Source organism: Caloenas nicobarica, chromosome 2 (genome assembly GCF_036013445.1).
Source record: "Caloenas nicobarica isolate bCalNic1 chromosome 2, bCalNic1.hap1, whole genome shotgun sequence".
Classification (NCBI taxonomy): domain Eukaryota; kingdom Metazoa; phylum Chordata; class Aves; order Columbiformes; family Columbidae; genus Caloenas; species Caloenas nicobarica.
In genome coordinates, this window is record NC_088246.1 from 109,716,723 (window position 1) to 109,731,600 (window position 14,878).

Sequence of the window (14,878 nt, forward strand, 5' to 3'; positions counted from 1 at the left end):
CCTGACAAAGGTACTACAAATAAGGAGTACGGCATACATGGAGGAACAGAATATATTTCCATACACTGAGATTGAATGAAAGCAAAATGAGACTGTTTAGAAGTTGCTGGATTTATTCATTGGGAGGGAAGTTTAAAAGCTTGTTATGTTTAGTAATGCAGTTTGTTTGGTTATGCAGCTGGAAATCTCTTTTTTAATTTTTTTGGATAGGAATAAAAAGTCATGCTTCAGGACAAAACATGAAAGCAAATTATTATTATGCCTACTGAGAGAAGTTTCAGCGATTTACATAAAAACAGAAAAGCTTCCCACACACATACATTTTAAAGCTCTGTATGTGAACTGTAAATTGCTGCCAAGGAAAGTGCATGTTTTTATTTGAGTTGATACATTTTAATTGGCTTTTAAGTGGCTCATGAATAAAACTGCGTCACATTAATATATTGTCTCTCATTTAGTAAGTATGCAAGCATCTGAATTGTTTAGTAATGAGATTGATAGGCATTTTTTGAAAACTGATAGAGAAACAACCTCTCTTCTTCGTTATTGTCCCCTTCCTTTTCCATGTGTGTCAGTGAGATTTGGTGTCTGATTTGAGAGTCATTCCCCACCATTTTCTGTTGCCTCTTGAGGAAATTGTTTTCTCTTTTATTCTGTTTGAAAATTTCACTGTGTTCCACTGTTTTTCCAGAGATGCTCTGTTTTGTTTGTTTGTTTGTTTGTTTTTTCAAGCAGTACCCTGAGTGTAATAGCCGCTTTGTATGCTTGGATGGAGGCTTGGGGAGAGAGGGGAAAAAAGCAGGGTATCTATCCTGCTCTCATTCTCTGCTGCGTGTGCCAAGCATCCTGGTACAAAACCAGCTCTCCTCTCTTTCCCGCTGAACAGAAGCAGTAGATCCAGCAAGAAGGCACGCTCTGGCCCTAAGGAGGGCCTGAGAAGCGTGGCAGACAACCATACAAAATGACATTACAGGGGTGCTACTCTTTGCTATCAGTTGTTTGAGTCTAAGTTATTTAATAATGCAAAGGGTGGTTCCCCGGTTTAATGGGCTGTTAGCTAAACAACTGTACAGGTAGCCCTGTGCATATGTGCAGCCACTCCCCTTTTCCTTTAATTATCCGTTTTTATCATGTTTCCCCATCTACGCCTCTACACGGCTTCTAAAGCTGGTTTTCTTACTTGGATTCCTCCATCCTGTCCTTCGCGCTGCTGCTCCTGCGCGAAATGCAGCGGCGTGAGCTGCGCAGATGGGAGCTGCCCAATGTACAGAGAATGTACAGAGAGCTGCTGCCTTGTTGTGAAGCAGAAAGCTTTACAAAACGGGTGCTGTTGACAGGCTAACTAGTGGTTTCGGTAAACGTTGCAGAGGTTGGCATTTCGTGTAAAAGAATGGGGAAAAATATACATTGTAGGATTTTGCCATTGCTCGTGAATAATCCCATTGATGTTCCACTGACTAGTCATAGAACGAGAGCTAGCAAATTCAGGTTACTGTGTATTTATATTATAAATTCCTCCATTATTCTGCTAAGAAACAATAGAGCACAGTTTCTCTGAAACTAGGAGAGAATGCAGAATTGGTTTTCACTTAATTGGCTCTTTTGAAACAAGCCTCTTTGAGAAGCAGGATGTTATTAGTCCACTGTGTAAAGACAGTGTAACAATACACCTAACACATATTCCAGAAACAGCTGTATGCAGGGGGATGTATTCGAGAGGTCAAAATAGCTCAATAGCTCTCAAGAAGAAATGAGAATTTACACGCATGCAGCTTTGTCAAGAAGTCCGCACGAGCACATAAAATTAGTCAGTCAGTGAAAAATTAATGTCAAAATGTGCAGTGGAAGTATCATCGTCTCACAAAAGCATAGGTTTACCTTAATTGGAAGCCTATTTCGATAGTCAAGGTCTTCATTCTGTACTTAGAAAGCTAATTAAAGAGTAAGAATAGGGCTTGCTGAGCATTAAAAATACAGGATTTGGCTTAAAAATTGAAATGTAGTCAGTAATTTATACTGCAGTTTGCTTTTCATTTCTTAAAACTCGTGTAAGTTTTAAATGCTTTCAAACGCGTTTGTAATTGTGTTAAATATGTATAAGACTTGTTTCCCTGAAGATAGTATCGAATAAATGTAACAGAATACAAATTGTCTTCACCTTTAATTGCTTCTGTCCTTGGAAAAGATTCAAGTTTATAAGTGAGATAGTTGAGTGAGCTGTTAGTCTTGCAGTTGCTGTCTGTTGAAATTTCATCAGGATTCTCATCACCGCTTAAATTCAGTCTAAGAGCGTGGAAAATAGTTAAGACTCTTCAAGTGGCTGTGAAATGTAAGATTTTAAGAAAGAAAATGAATCGCAGTGCTCAGCACCTCAAGGCAATCAGTACCTGGAGGAAAGTGTCAGGACAGATACTCTGTTTAGAAGAGAATAGTGGAGGAGAAACCTTTACTGTGCACCAGTTTCATACTGAGCATTGTTGAATTGCTTGGGTTTTGCTTTGTGTTTCTAAAAACAGCCACAGCACATGAAAGAGCACTGCAGCATTTCCCAGCTGACCCACGTGAGTCTTTTAACTTCCACGCTGACTTAAGTTTTGACTCAGGAGAGCATTTGCAAACACTTGTTAGCCCATTCCTGTTTGACATTTTAGCGTACATGTAAATAATTTGCTCAAGGCCTTTAATCGAGTTTGCAAGTCAGAGGGTAGTTAATGAAGATTGCATGATACAGACAACTGGACACTTCTTTATAGATCAAGATCTTATGCAAAGCACTGGTTTTAATCCTTGCATCATCTAATTCCGGTTTGCAGTTTTGGTTTTAATTTCAGCAGCTACACTTTTTTCTTCTTTTTACAATCCTGAAAGAAGGAACCAACCAAGGCCATGATTTAATCAAATTGTACCTGTTATTGCTAAATGCAATAGTTTAGTTGCTATTAAAAAGGAAAGTCACTAAAGAAAGATTGTATTTGTCAAGTCGTTTTAGGAAGGGGATCATGTAAAGCATTAAATTCTGAACTTTAGTTAGGAGAGAGCTACGTAGTTCTTCTCTTGTCCACCTCAAAGCGATAAAAAACACGATCAAAACAACAAATACCAGCGTGAGGGCGAAGCCTTACCAGATTGCTGGAGAACACTTACATAACGAGGTAGATGTGCTTGACACCGGCAAACTAGCAATTTGCCTCAGTTTCTGCCAAACCTACCTTTTCCTTGAGGTGTGTAAAATTAATTAGGAGCTCACATGTCAAGTAAATGGACATTCCAGAGCGCTTGAAAACGATCATTTAAAATATCAACTTAAAAAGTTACAAAGCTTCTGCAGGTAGCTCTCTGGGCAGAGTAACTTCCTGTGAATTTATTTTGTGTATTAATAGCTAACTCTGCTCCCATCCCTTTTGTGTTATCGCAGCCTTACCTTGCTAGTATTCCCATCAGGTCCTTTATCAGAGGGATCAGCCGGTCCTCGGCCCACTGCAGTTCCAAATGGTGGAGATGAGGACAAACCTCTGCCCGGAAAGTTGGAGAGAGCAGCTGTGGACTGGTCGGGAGCAGCTGAGCCAGCTCCAGGTGCTGTGGAAGCCACCTCAAAACTTGCACTGGGCCTAAGTCTGGTGTACCGTGCACAGGGGTGGTCCTAGCAGGGAGAAACATCTTACAAACTCGTGTCAAAACACTTCTTATTCTTCTGAACGGTCCATCCCTTAACGTCATTCTGGATAATAAAGTGAAGCAAAATGCTCAGTTGAGTTTTACAAATACAGAAGTATTGCCTTGGTAAGATTTTTCTGGTAAGGCAAATGGCTCCTTGAAGTTCATATTTATAGGAATAAAAGGATATATATTTTTTAAAAAAAGTCTAGTTTATCTGCATGGAGATAAAACCTTTCAGAAAACAACCGGAACTTGGGATGGCATCTCAAAATGAGTTTTATTTATACAGTACCATACTGAAAAGGATGAGGCAGGTACCTAGTACGGTTGCATATTCAGCTCTCTGCTGGTTGAAGTGATTCCTTCTTGTTGCTTAAGAAAAAGCACATCTTTTAAGTCTGTGTTAATACTCCAAGGCTTTCAAAACACTTAACAAACCTGGCATTTGCAGGCTGGTAGTATGTTTTGCATAATATCAATAGCTTGTCTTTGTGACCCGTGGGAGAAAGCAATCCTTCTCTTCTTCGCGGTGCTTTCATACAGGCCCTCCGCCCAACATGACTGCAAGTGGAAACCGTTTTTGTCTCTTGAAATCTTAATTCCAGCAGGCCAGGTGTTTGGGTGAAGCTTCCAGTATATATCTAGCCAAAAAGGTTTTGCAAAGCCTACCTGAGTTTTAGTAGGTGAATCAGCTGTATTTTTTGTAATTTTATAGAGCCCTTGATGCAATATATTCAAACGGATGCAAGAAATGCTGTTTGATCTCTTTGGATGGTTAAATTGTGATTGCTGTTAACACTGCTTTGGCTCAGTGCACTCTGTTTCCTGGTCAATTGAGGATGAATTTGGATGGAGGAGCTGGCAAGGCTATGGTATTTACGTAATGCCTTTTTTTTTTTCTGTGGACCTTGAATGTGGATGGAAACAGTCTCTAATCTTCTTAGTGATCTCAGCAAAGATTGAATGCTTTAGGTCAAGCAGGGTTTTGGATAGGCACAGTTAGGAAAAATAACATTTTTTTAAAATCCCAGCTCTTCGCAATGATTGCAAATGGAAATACTTACAGACCAAGCTAGGTAATGTTTTGGTTGTTGATATTTTTGATATTTTACCAGTTTGCAAAGACCACGTAATTTGTTTTCAACCATACTTTTTGAGACTGCTTGGAAACAGAACAAACAGCCCTTGTATTAAGCTCTGGACACTCTTTGCGTTCATTCCCCTTAGGATAGTTTTAATTTGTACCGTGAGGGATGAAAAGGAAAGCATCAGAATAAGCAGCGTAGAGAGGCTTCCTTTCCTTGATGAACCCCGAATGGCTGGAAAAGACTGGAGACCTGATCTTAATCCTTTTCGCGCCACGACCACTATGACATGGCAAGGGCAGGAGTTCATTAGGTGCCTGTCCTTTCATAGCTCAACTATTCAAACATTCTGGTGGTGATTTTTGTGTTACAGTAACATAGCTTTTCAAACACTACTGTCAAAAAATCAAATATGTGATTTTTAATTTTTTTAAAGGTGGGTAAATATCCTGAACTTGGTCTACAAGTGACATTTTATACTTGATTTACCTTGCCTGCATAGATTTTGCAGTATTTTTTAATGTAGAAGCTGTAGTTTGTCGACAACATGCTCTGAATACCATGCAAGTACAATATATTCCAATGAAGGGGAAAAAAGTCAGTCTGTCCTATTTGCATTTTCCTTTTTCTTCAGGCTTACCTTCACCAATCCAAAAATTTATGCTAAGTCACTTGACTTAATGTTACCACAAGAGTTTTTTTGTATGTAATGCATCTTCACATAATATCACTCAGAGACTGATTTTTCAGAACATGAAAGTTAATAGGGGCTGGTGCCCCTCTTTTGATATTTGCAGTCTAACATTTACAAACCAAAGGGTTAACTTCTTATGTGGTTGCTTTTGTAACCAAGTTTAGCAGCAGGCATTTACTTTTTTTTTTGCTTTACTTTGTGTTCAATGATAGAATCAAGATTATATCCATCCCCTGCTTGCACTTGCCACTGCTGCATTTCATTAACTTTCTCAATTTTTAATGCAAGTTGCTTCTAATTAACATGCTTCTAAATAAAGAAAAAAAGCATTCTTAAAAACCTGTGTGCAATCTGTATAATAATAAAATTTTATTCTCAGCTATGAAGACTCATACCATTTTATGACCTTTTTGAAATTGCTGTTGTTGTTATTCTGATAGTTATTGTTATTCCTGTAAGTGGTTTATTTTAGAATGAAACCCTTTTTATCTGCGCTATAATTAATAACCAGAAATAGCTTACTGAAAACATAGTAAGGCAGGTAAGCACATGGTTAGTTACTGAGAGAAAGGAACACAAATTAACCATACTCAGAATCTGGTCTTTTAAATGTTCTGACTTTTTCATTATGTCAAAGGAAATATTTAATAGCTTCTATCTTTGTGGTATGCATCATCGCTGTAGCACACATTAGAGGACCATCTATTATAGATTTTCTCCCCTTACCTGCAAAGGAGGTGATATGATTTATTAAAAAGTAAAAAAAAGGGGGAAAAAAAAATAAGGCGGGAAGAAAAAAAGAAAAAAAAGTGTGAGGTTTTTTTCTGTCAACTATGTCCTTGTGATTATTCAGAAATAAATTTGAAGAGTATAAGAAAATTTTGGCCATCATCATAAAGCACTATAAAATTTGAAAGGGAGGGAGTCAAGGGCACTTTTCTGTATGTGTCTGCCTTGCGTTCCCTATATAGAAGGAAAGTATATAGGAAGGAAGGTATATAGGAAGGAAGGAAGGCATGAAGGAAGGAAGGTATATAGGAAGGAAGGAAGGCATATAGGAAGGAAGGAAGGAAGGAAGGAAGGGAATATACCCACGCAGACATATAAACTTACCTTATGGTCTTTTCGTGACTAAAAGGAGATGTGTATATATATATGGATATAATAATCGGAATAAGATATTGCAGGAGTCCAAATTGTGCCTATGAAAATTTATCCAAGAAGTTGCCCAAATCTGACCTACCTCCGAAGTCTGTATCGTTATACTAATTGGAAAAAATAAAAGGTAACAAGGGGGCTGTGGCCTTAGAAGGCAACGTGTCAGTGAGACGGAGCCAATCTAAACCTGAAGAGATGGTTCTGCCCTTCCTCCCTTTCCCCCCTCTCTCCCCGCTCTGGCAGCGCGCTCCCCTTGCTCCTGTTTGCCTGCACTACTACGCCTGTGTCCGTGCTGTGAGGAATTATTGTCTCCTGCCCCGCTTCCTCTGTGCTGTTAATTTTTGCCCGGGTGAGTGATTCTCTCTGAGCGAGGGCACGAACTCCAGTGCCAGCATCAGGGCATCCATGGGCACACGCGGCTGGAGGCCACAGGACCGCACCTTTTGGTGCCAGTATGGATTTAAATCAAATGGAAAGCAATCTGGAAGAGCAGTCCAAGCTTCACATGCGTTGTGCCCCTTGTTGCCACTGTGTTCATTGTCATAACAGGAGAGATTTAGACAAATGTGCCACTAGACCCATTAAGGGCTCTTCTTCTAAAGAGGCTTTTGTCTCAAGCTTTGGGTCTGGAGATCTGAATGTAGCCACCTAGCACCTCAGGTTTTGGGTTGTTCTTAGTTTTAGCTCTGTAAGTACAGCTATATATATAATAAATGGCTACTATAAAACCACAGCAACAAGATAAATTTTAAGGCCTTGGTTAAGATTTTGTTTTATTTTAATGTATGCACCAGTGTGATATATTATATGCATGCTCTAGTTTTGTCTTTGTTTTTTTTTTTATTTAAAACTGTTTAGGGAACAAATTACAGATGTTATTTTGTTCTGTCCGTTTCCGGCCAACTTTTTCATGACTAATACTTACAGGTGATGGATTTGCCTTAGGGGAAAAAATTATTGCAACTATTAGCATCAGTGCTGAGCAATTCTACAGTAGTAGAAGCTGAATGTTCATGAAGCTTGATGTTGCTCATACCGTTCAGGTTCTCTGTTTTAAATAAAAAGGCTGGTCTCAGTGAAACTTGTCTTGTTCCAAATGGGAGCTGCATGTTTTACTGTAAAAGCGATGCTGAACTGACTTACTGCTTAACAGTAGTTGCGAATTATTAGTAGTGATTTGTGTAGGCTTTCAGAGTTTTCGCAGGTTTAGCGTATCTGAAAACATTTATCAGTGTTTCTTTACATCAGCTGTGCCTGTGTCTGGAAATGTTCATGAATGTCTGAGATGAAGCAACAAGCCTGTGCTTCCATGGTTCTTGCTGATTTTTAAAACCGTTGTATTGCTTGAAATAAATTAAATCAGAGTTTCAGCTCGATGATTACATTTTACTTTTTTCTTGCTTCTCCTTCTATCCTCTCATAAATTGGTAGGGACACTGTTTTCTTCCACATTTTTAGGAAGTTAAACAACACTTACTGTGTTAAAGCTGGTTTGAATTAAGTAAATTTTCCCAAAAATTGATACTGTAAGATTGCTTTTTATCTTCTTCACAATTACATTGTCTCTTTTCTTTCTTTTTTTTTTCTTTTTTTTCTTTTTTTTTCTCTCTCTCTCTCTCTTTTTTTTTTTTTTTTTTTTTTTTTTTAACTGAAAAGGCAGTGTCTTGGTTTTCAGAGATTTCCAGGATATGGTCAACCAGTCCCCTTACCGTGCTTATAGAACTCTTCTCATAAAATAAATGGTAGCAGAAGGTTTAGAAAATACACTCCCATTTCTGCCTGAACTTGAATGTCTCATGGATTTTTGTGCCCTAAATATTCCATTGCATTTGCTTTCATGGTAGCTCATGCTCTGTAGCATTAGTGAAAGCAATGGGGCATTGTTTTGATATTACTCTTTATTTTTCTCTCTAGCTGTGTGCTGCCCACCTGCCAACCCGATCAGAGGCACCGAACCACTATCAAGCAGTATGTCGGGCTCTGTTTACAGAAACAATGGAACTGTACACTTTCTTGGCCAAAATTAAAAGTGCGAAAGAGGTAAGCAGTCTGAGAAGGTTTTCTACTTTTGAGCTCATTACTGTGTGAATCAGGCTTACAAAATCACTTTTGTACCCAGCCACTAGTGAATGTCATGCTTGAGGAAATTATCTGTAGTGCTCAGGGACAGCAGTTCTAAAGCTGAGATATTTTTTTCTTTTGGCTTGTAACCATTTACAGGTGTCTCGTAGAAATTGTTATTAATTGTGACTAACCTATTTGGGAGTAAAAAAAAGTTTTTCTTGGGGGGTTACACATTGCATATGTGCATCCATTCCTGCATGCATATGTGCAAGGTCTAAAAACTTCTCTGGTGTTTCAGGGATGCCGTGAAGTGTCAGAGCTTTACCTGTTGTTCCTCAGCTCCTCATCATGCCATGTCTTTGGCTGAGAATTACCTGAGATTCTTCTTGCTCATATTTTGTCCCCGGTCAGCAGCTTTCCTTACCTATGATGTGATTGGCTTGTTTGTCTCTCACGTAGGCTTCACCACAGAGCCAACTTAAAAAAAGAAAAATTTCCGCCTGCAGGTTGTGATGCTGATGTTCACTGCCCACTTGGATGTTACTGTTGACCAAAGGGCCATCCGATGAACCGCTGCAATTAAATCGTCTGGCTGAAGAATAACTTTTAGGGTGGGCAGATGATTTTTAACTAAGATAGCTTCAGCGATCTGGCCTGCAGAATGGCTCAGTAAACAATTTTATTAACACAGTGCAGGTGTCAGTTACATAGGAAAACTGGTGGGTGAGGGGAAGGGCAGGGAAGGGAAGGACGCTTCTTAAAGCCAGTTTCTTCACCAAAACTCCCTTGTCAAGTAATGGCACTTTCATAATTTTTCTTTTTAATAAGTCCCTGAAGGATTTTCTTTTCTTTGTAAGTCAGTACCTTTGAAAAGCAGGATGGGAATTTACAGGCTGATCTAAAAATTTTTCTGCTGCAAGAGACAGAACTATTCCACCCACGCGCACATACTCCCACTGTTTTCCTTCGTCTGGTTTTTGGAAACAAACACAGCAAATACCCCTCCAAAAAAGAGAAGTCGTTCCTTGTCAGATTAATGAGCTGAATCAGCTCATCAAAGGGTTAGATGAACCTCAAAGCAGCACAAGAGGGCTTTTATCCTCATGCTGCTGGGGGAAGACGCAAACCAGGCAGAGGCATAGAGGACTGGTGCTGTCTTTTCTTCCTGGTGGAGATGCATCTGTCCAAGGGGGAGAATCCTTCGGAGACGTTTTTCTGTTGCACAGGGTCAAGTTTCATCTCCATTTTTCCTCCTTTAACTGAAGCAGCATCACACAAGGATAATTTTGACAGTGTCAGCGCAGCTAAAGAGCCACCTGTTTTCCAAAGTGCCTGTGTTGCGGTTCATCTGCATCCAACATGCCTGATACAGAGAGCGGACGGGGTAGAGTGTGTCTGTGCTCAGTCTCGTGAACTGTGGCATCATTAATTTCACGGCTTGGCTTTTGACTGCTCCTTCATGTTCTGACCACGAGATATACTTATTGAGGGACCCGTGCTAGAAATGCCTCAACTAACAGGTATTGCAAAGTCCATGCTGAGGCTCAAAGATAAAACCCTTTGGAGTTGTTCTTTCTGCTCAGATAGGAATTATGTTTCCAGTAGTTCTTGAACATTTTGGCCACAGTAAGCAGTATTATGACATGTCTGTTGTCAATGTCAAAACAAAATATCGTCTTTTATAACTGTTTTAAGCTAACTTAACAAAAATGTTTTAAAATTTATTTTTAAAATGGAGGGGTGTTTTGAATTTGCAAATTATTTAATCACCTTGTAATTGGATGTGAAAAACCAACAACATCTGATTACACCATAGAGCATACTATGAGTTAATCCCAAATGAAAGAAACCATTTGCCTCTCAAAGGTTGTTAGGCATTGATTCAAAGCACATTTAGGTCAAAGGAAGTAATCCTTCTAGATGGAATTTTGGCCCTACTGAAATTCGTAAGACTTTTATTGCTGCACCTAACCAAGACCAGAATTTTGGTATTCTGATTTCATTTTACGCTGGGTCAGTCCCCCTGTAGGCATGCAAGAAGTGACCAAGAAAACTGTCTTACAAGCAGCTTCCAGAATCTGGATACTTTGGTTTTATGATGTGCTTGATCCTTGCTTATAGCTTTTGTTTGACTATAGATTTGGAATGTATTTAATTTTGAAAATAATGTAGCATACATAGAAAAAGATCCGTGTGAAGAAAATATGAGGTGGAATACTTTAAATTTTGTTAGACCATTTTAAAATTATCTCTGCAGTTTATACTTTAGGAAAGCAGGAATCATGTGGTCACACTGGGTTTGTGCCAGTTAAAGCTGTGGTGGTGTTTATGTGCTTTTCTCTCTTGCAAATACATAGAAGGATCTTAATTCATGAGGAATACAGTTAAATACATTTAAGTCAATAAATTCCTTTTCCTTTTCCTTTTGTTATTGTCAGATGAGTATTGGGTATGAAGGAGAGAAACACTTAATACTTCAGTAAGGATATTTTGGTGTCATTACCTTGTGGTGTTTGTGTTGGCAGTTAACTGGAAAAAAAAAGTTTTATACATCAGCTCCAATTTTAACAAACCTTGTACTGTGTAATATTGTGTTTGTGACACTAAAGATGCCGGGAATTTTAAACTGTTAGTTTATTTCAAAAACTGACAGCTTTATGTGGAGGTCTTCCTTTAGAATCCCTCACACCTAGACACAGTTGAGGATTAGAGATCAAAATGAAATTAAAAACACTAAAAGGGGGGAAAAAATCCTCTAAAATTACTTAAAATAGCTTACCTATGAATAAAATTACTGTGAAATCACATGGATTCCTTCTAGGGCCACTGGATGGCATCTGGGTATCTGTTTCCCAGGTATATGAAGATCATAGTTTTTACTCAGCGCTTAAACAGCCAACTTCATTGTGGTGGAAGAGGGAGAATTTTTATCTGCAGAAATGCACTTGCTAGGAGTGGACCAAATCTGACCTGTCTTATACTACAGCCCAGGACAGGTTTAGATGGTAAACAAACTGTGAAAGAGGCAGAAAAAATATTGCTGTCATGCTGGTTTCAATTTGGCACTGTAAAAACTTGTCAGGATTCTGAAAGTTACGGGGTTTCATGAGGGAGAGATCAGGAGGGATAGGCCTATGGAGTTGTAACATGTTTTGTTACTAATATATATGCTGAGTAATCATGTGCTCTCCAGTCTATCATGTGAACATCCCTGTCATATAACAAATGGAATGCAGTTTCAGAAAGGGTTTTATTGGCATGCGTTTGGGTGAGTGCATTAATCAGAAATGATGAAGCAATGAGTGAGCTGTTCAGGTCATCTCAATGGATGTCAAAGAAAACGTTTTAGGCACTTTGTCACATACTCGATGCTATGTGGCTTTTATTTCCAGTCTGATTGCCTGTGTATGAAAGGTCAGCAGTAAAGCTGACCTGCAGACAGGAAGGCAGTACTTCTATTCTTAAAGAGAATTAAGTGTTTAATGTAGTGGATGCATAGGGCAGGACTCAAGCCAGAGTTGAGAAAGGTGTGATACTACTATTGCAATAGGAAAAAAAATAAAATAAACAGAGTAACAGTAGTAAAAATACCTATTTGTGTGGAATGGCAGCAGCGACTCCAAAGGTAGGCATGAAATTAAGTTAACAAATCTGATCTAACTTTGCATCTTTTTGCAAGCTGAAGTTTTTCTAGCAAGTTTACCGCAGTATTTTTTCAGCTTGCTGGCAGCATCTGTATGCTGCTCGGGCTCTGAAAGTTGCCTTTGCTGCAGATCCACCCTGGGTACCATCTGCTGCCATCCAGAAGTGGTCTTCTGATGGGCCAAGACCTCCTAACTGTGTTTCCTGCTGTTTAAGCATTTATCACTGGTGACAAAAATAGAGTACAACTTGTTTCTCATGTCAGGCATTGAACTCTTAAAATTGCAGTAGGAAAATTCCACAAAAAAGGGGCTCCCTCCCTTTTTTTTTAATGTGTGCGGGGAAAAATGGTCAACAAGGTGGAGGAAATGCATGCGTGTGTGGCCAGGGGGAAGGTAGTTTGAATATCTGCTGAAAATGGACCTAATGTAAAAGAAAAGATTCATCTTTTTCAGGATCATCCAAAAGTCACTGAGATCATCTTTTTTGGCACCTAGCCATAGACAGGAATGTAGGCACAAAGAAGTGATGTCCATGAGATTAAAGCAAATGCTTCTGCTGTGGAGTATCTGAAAAGGTCATACACGTTGCTCAGAAATGGCAATAAGTGTGACTGAGAGAGACAGGGAGAGACTGTGCAAGCACAGGAGGGCAGAAATTTCTGCTCTGGATCGGACCAGGGATCCACCTGCCCTGCTGTGCACATAGTGGACCTGCTTTATTGAGGGGACATCTGCCCTAGGCCTCCTGCAGCTCCCTCATGCTGCCCAGTCTTGTCTTCTGGAGTTCGTGCTCCATGTGCACTTCATGGCTGAGTGAGCCCACAATGTGCCTTTGTCACCAAAAAATCCTCACCATGTCCTGGGCTGCGCTGGGAGAAATATTGCCTGCAGGTCAAGGGACGTGATCCTTCTCCTCTGCTCAGCACTGGTGAGGCCACAGCTGGAGCACTGGGTCCCATTCTGGGCTTCCCAGTACCAGAGAAACATGGACATACTAGAGAGTCCCATGAAGGGCCACGAAGATGATGGACTGGAACTTCTCTCCTGTGAGGAAAGGCTGAGAGAGCTGGGGCTGCTCAGCCTGGAGAAGATAAAGCTCTGGGGGTCTCATCTACAGCTACAAATACCTGAAGGGAGGGTGCAAGGAGGACAGATCCAGGCTCTTTCCAGTGGTCCTCAGTGGCAGGACCAGAGGCAATGGGTACCACCTGAAACACAGACGGTTCCTTCTGAACATCAGGAGACACTTTTTCACTGTAAGGGTGACTGAGCACTGGCACAGGTTGTCCAGGGAGGTTGTGGAATCTCCATCCTTGGAGTTATTCAAAAGCTGCCTGACAATGGCCCTGGGCAGCTGCCTCTGGGTGGCCCAGCTTGAGCAGATGACCTCCAGAGGTGCCTACAAACCTCAACCACTCTGTGAGTGGTACCAACAAATGGTGATGCCAGCCCATAGCAGAGCCAAGCATTCGTGAGTGTGCTGTGGGTGATAAACTCCACAACTGGCTCAGCTGGTGCTGAAAGTCACCATGTGATGCAGGGCAGCATAAAATACAAGAAGTGTCCAGTAGGCAGATATGTCTTCATCTGCTGCAGTAGATTTGACTCATCTCTCAAAAATTTTTAGAGATTGATTTATGCCCTAAAGCATCAAAATTAATATTCCTTCCAAACTAATTGAGACATTGTATATTTTTATAATTGCAGTGCAATCTTTGCTTGCAGTGAAAGTCCGTGTTCATCAAAAACTCATCCATAATTTCGTTATCCACAGTATGCTTCGTAATTAAGTTTTTGGTAGAATACAAATAAAGCTGCCAATCTGTCATCTTCATACTGTTCTTTTAAAACACGTCGCCTTTCATTTCTGTCCTTTCTGATGTAGAAACAAAATTCTTTCAGTCTGCCTGGATATATTTCAATCTGATCTGTATGAAAATATAAACATACAAATTCTAATTAAGTACATGAGCAGAAATGAAATTGTTCCTTTCTTTTTTTCCTAGTTTTCCATGCAAAGACTCAATTTGAAAACAGTTAATTAAAAAAGTCAACTGTTGCTTTCCATGGCTATACTGGTGTATTATTTGTGCAAAATATGATAATAGAGGAAGTTAATAGGTACCTAGACAATGTTAATGGCTAACTTATTTTGGAAAGGTGGTCATTCGCTAAGTTACTCTGGATAGTCTTGTGACTGTAAAAGCTGTTAAATACCCTGCCGCTTGCATTTTCAGAAAGCACAGCTGGAGAAAGGAATTGATTCAGAAACTTTTCTGCCCACACTTCCACGCTTTTAGTGACTCCACTTTTGCAACTGTGTTGCCATCAGGCTTGCAGCCCCATGGTGATTTGTTTGATCCCTCAATGTAGGTGCTTTAATAAGGAAAAAGGCTGCTGGTTTGGCTTTGTGGTTTGTTAGTTTGTTTTTCTTAAGTGATGCAGGCACTGTCACTCAGTAAGTGTTACATGCACTTGGTTTGGAGCTTTTTTGCCTCTTCAAATATTGCCCTTTCCAGAGCTGAGCAAAGTGTGTTGACCCATACCACTATTCTGTGAAGAACTTTGATACACAC

General features: G+C 39.8%; 1 protein-coding gene across 1 annotated transcript in view; it reads left to right on the top strand.

Annotated features, from left to right (window-relative positions):
• SPIRE1 (spire type actin nucleation factor 1) overlaps window positions 1-14,878 on the top strand; it is a 133,023-nt gene that overhangs the window by 72,651 nt on the left and 45,494 nt on the right. Inside the window, exon 4 of the mRNA XM_065628014.1 lies at window positions 8,509-8,634. Coding sequence (XP_065484086.1) covers window positions 8,509-8,634 — 126 coding nt within the window. The remainder of the gene's footprint in view (window positions 1-8,508; window positions 8,635-14,878) is intronic.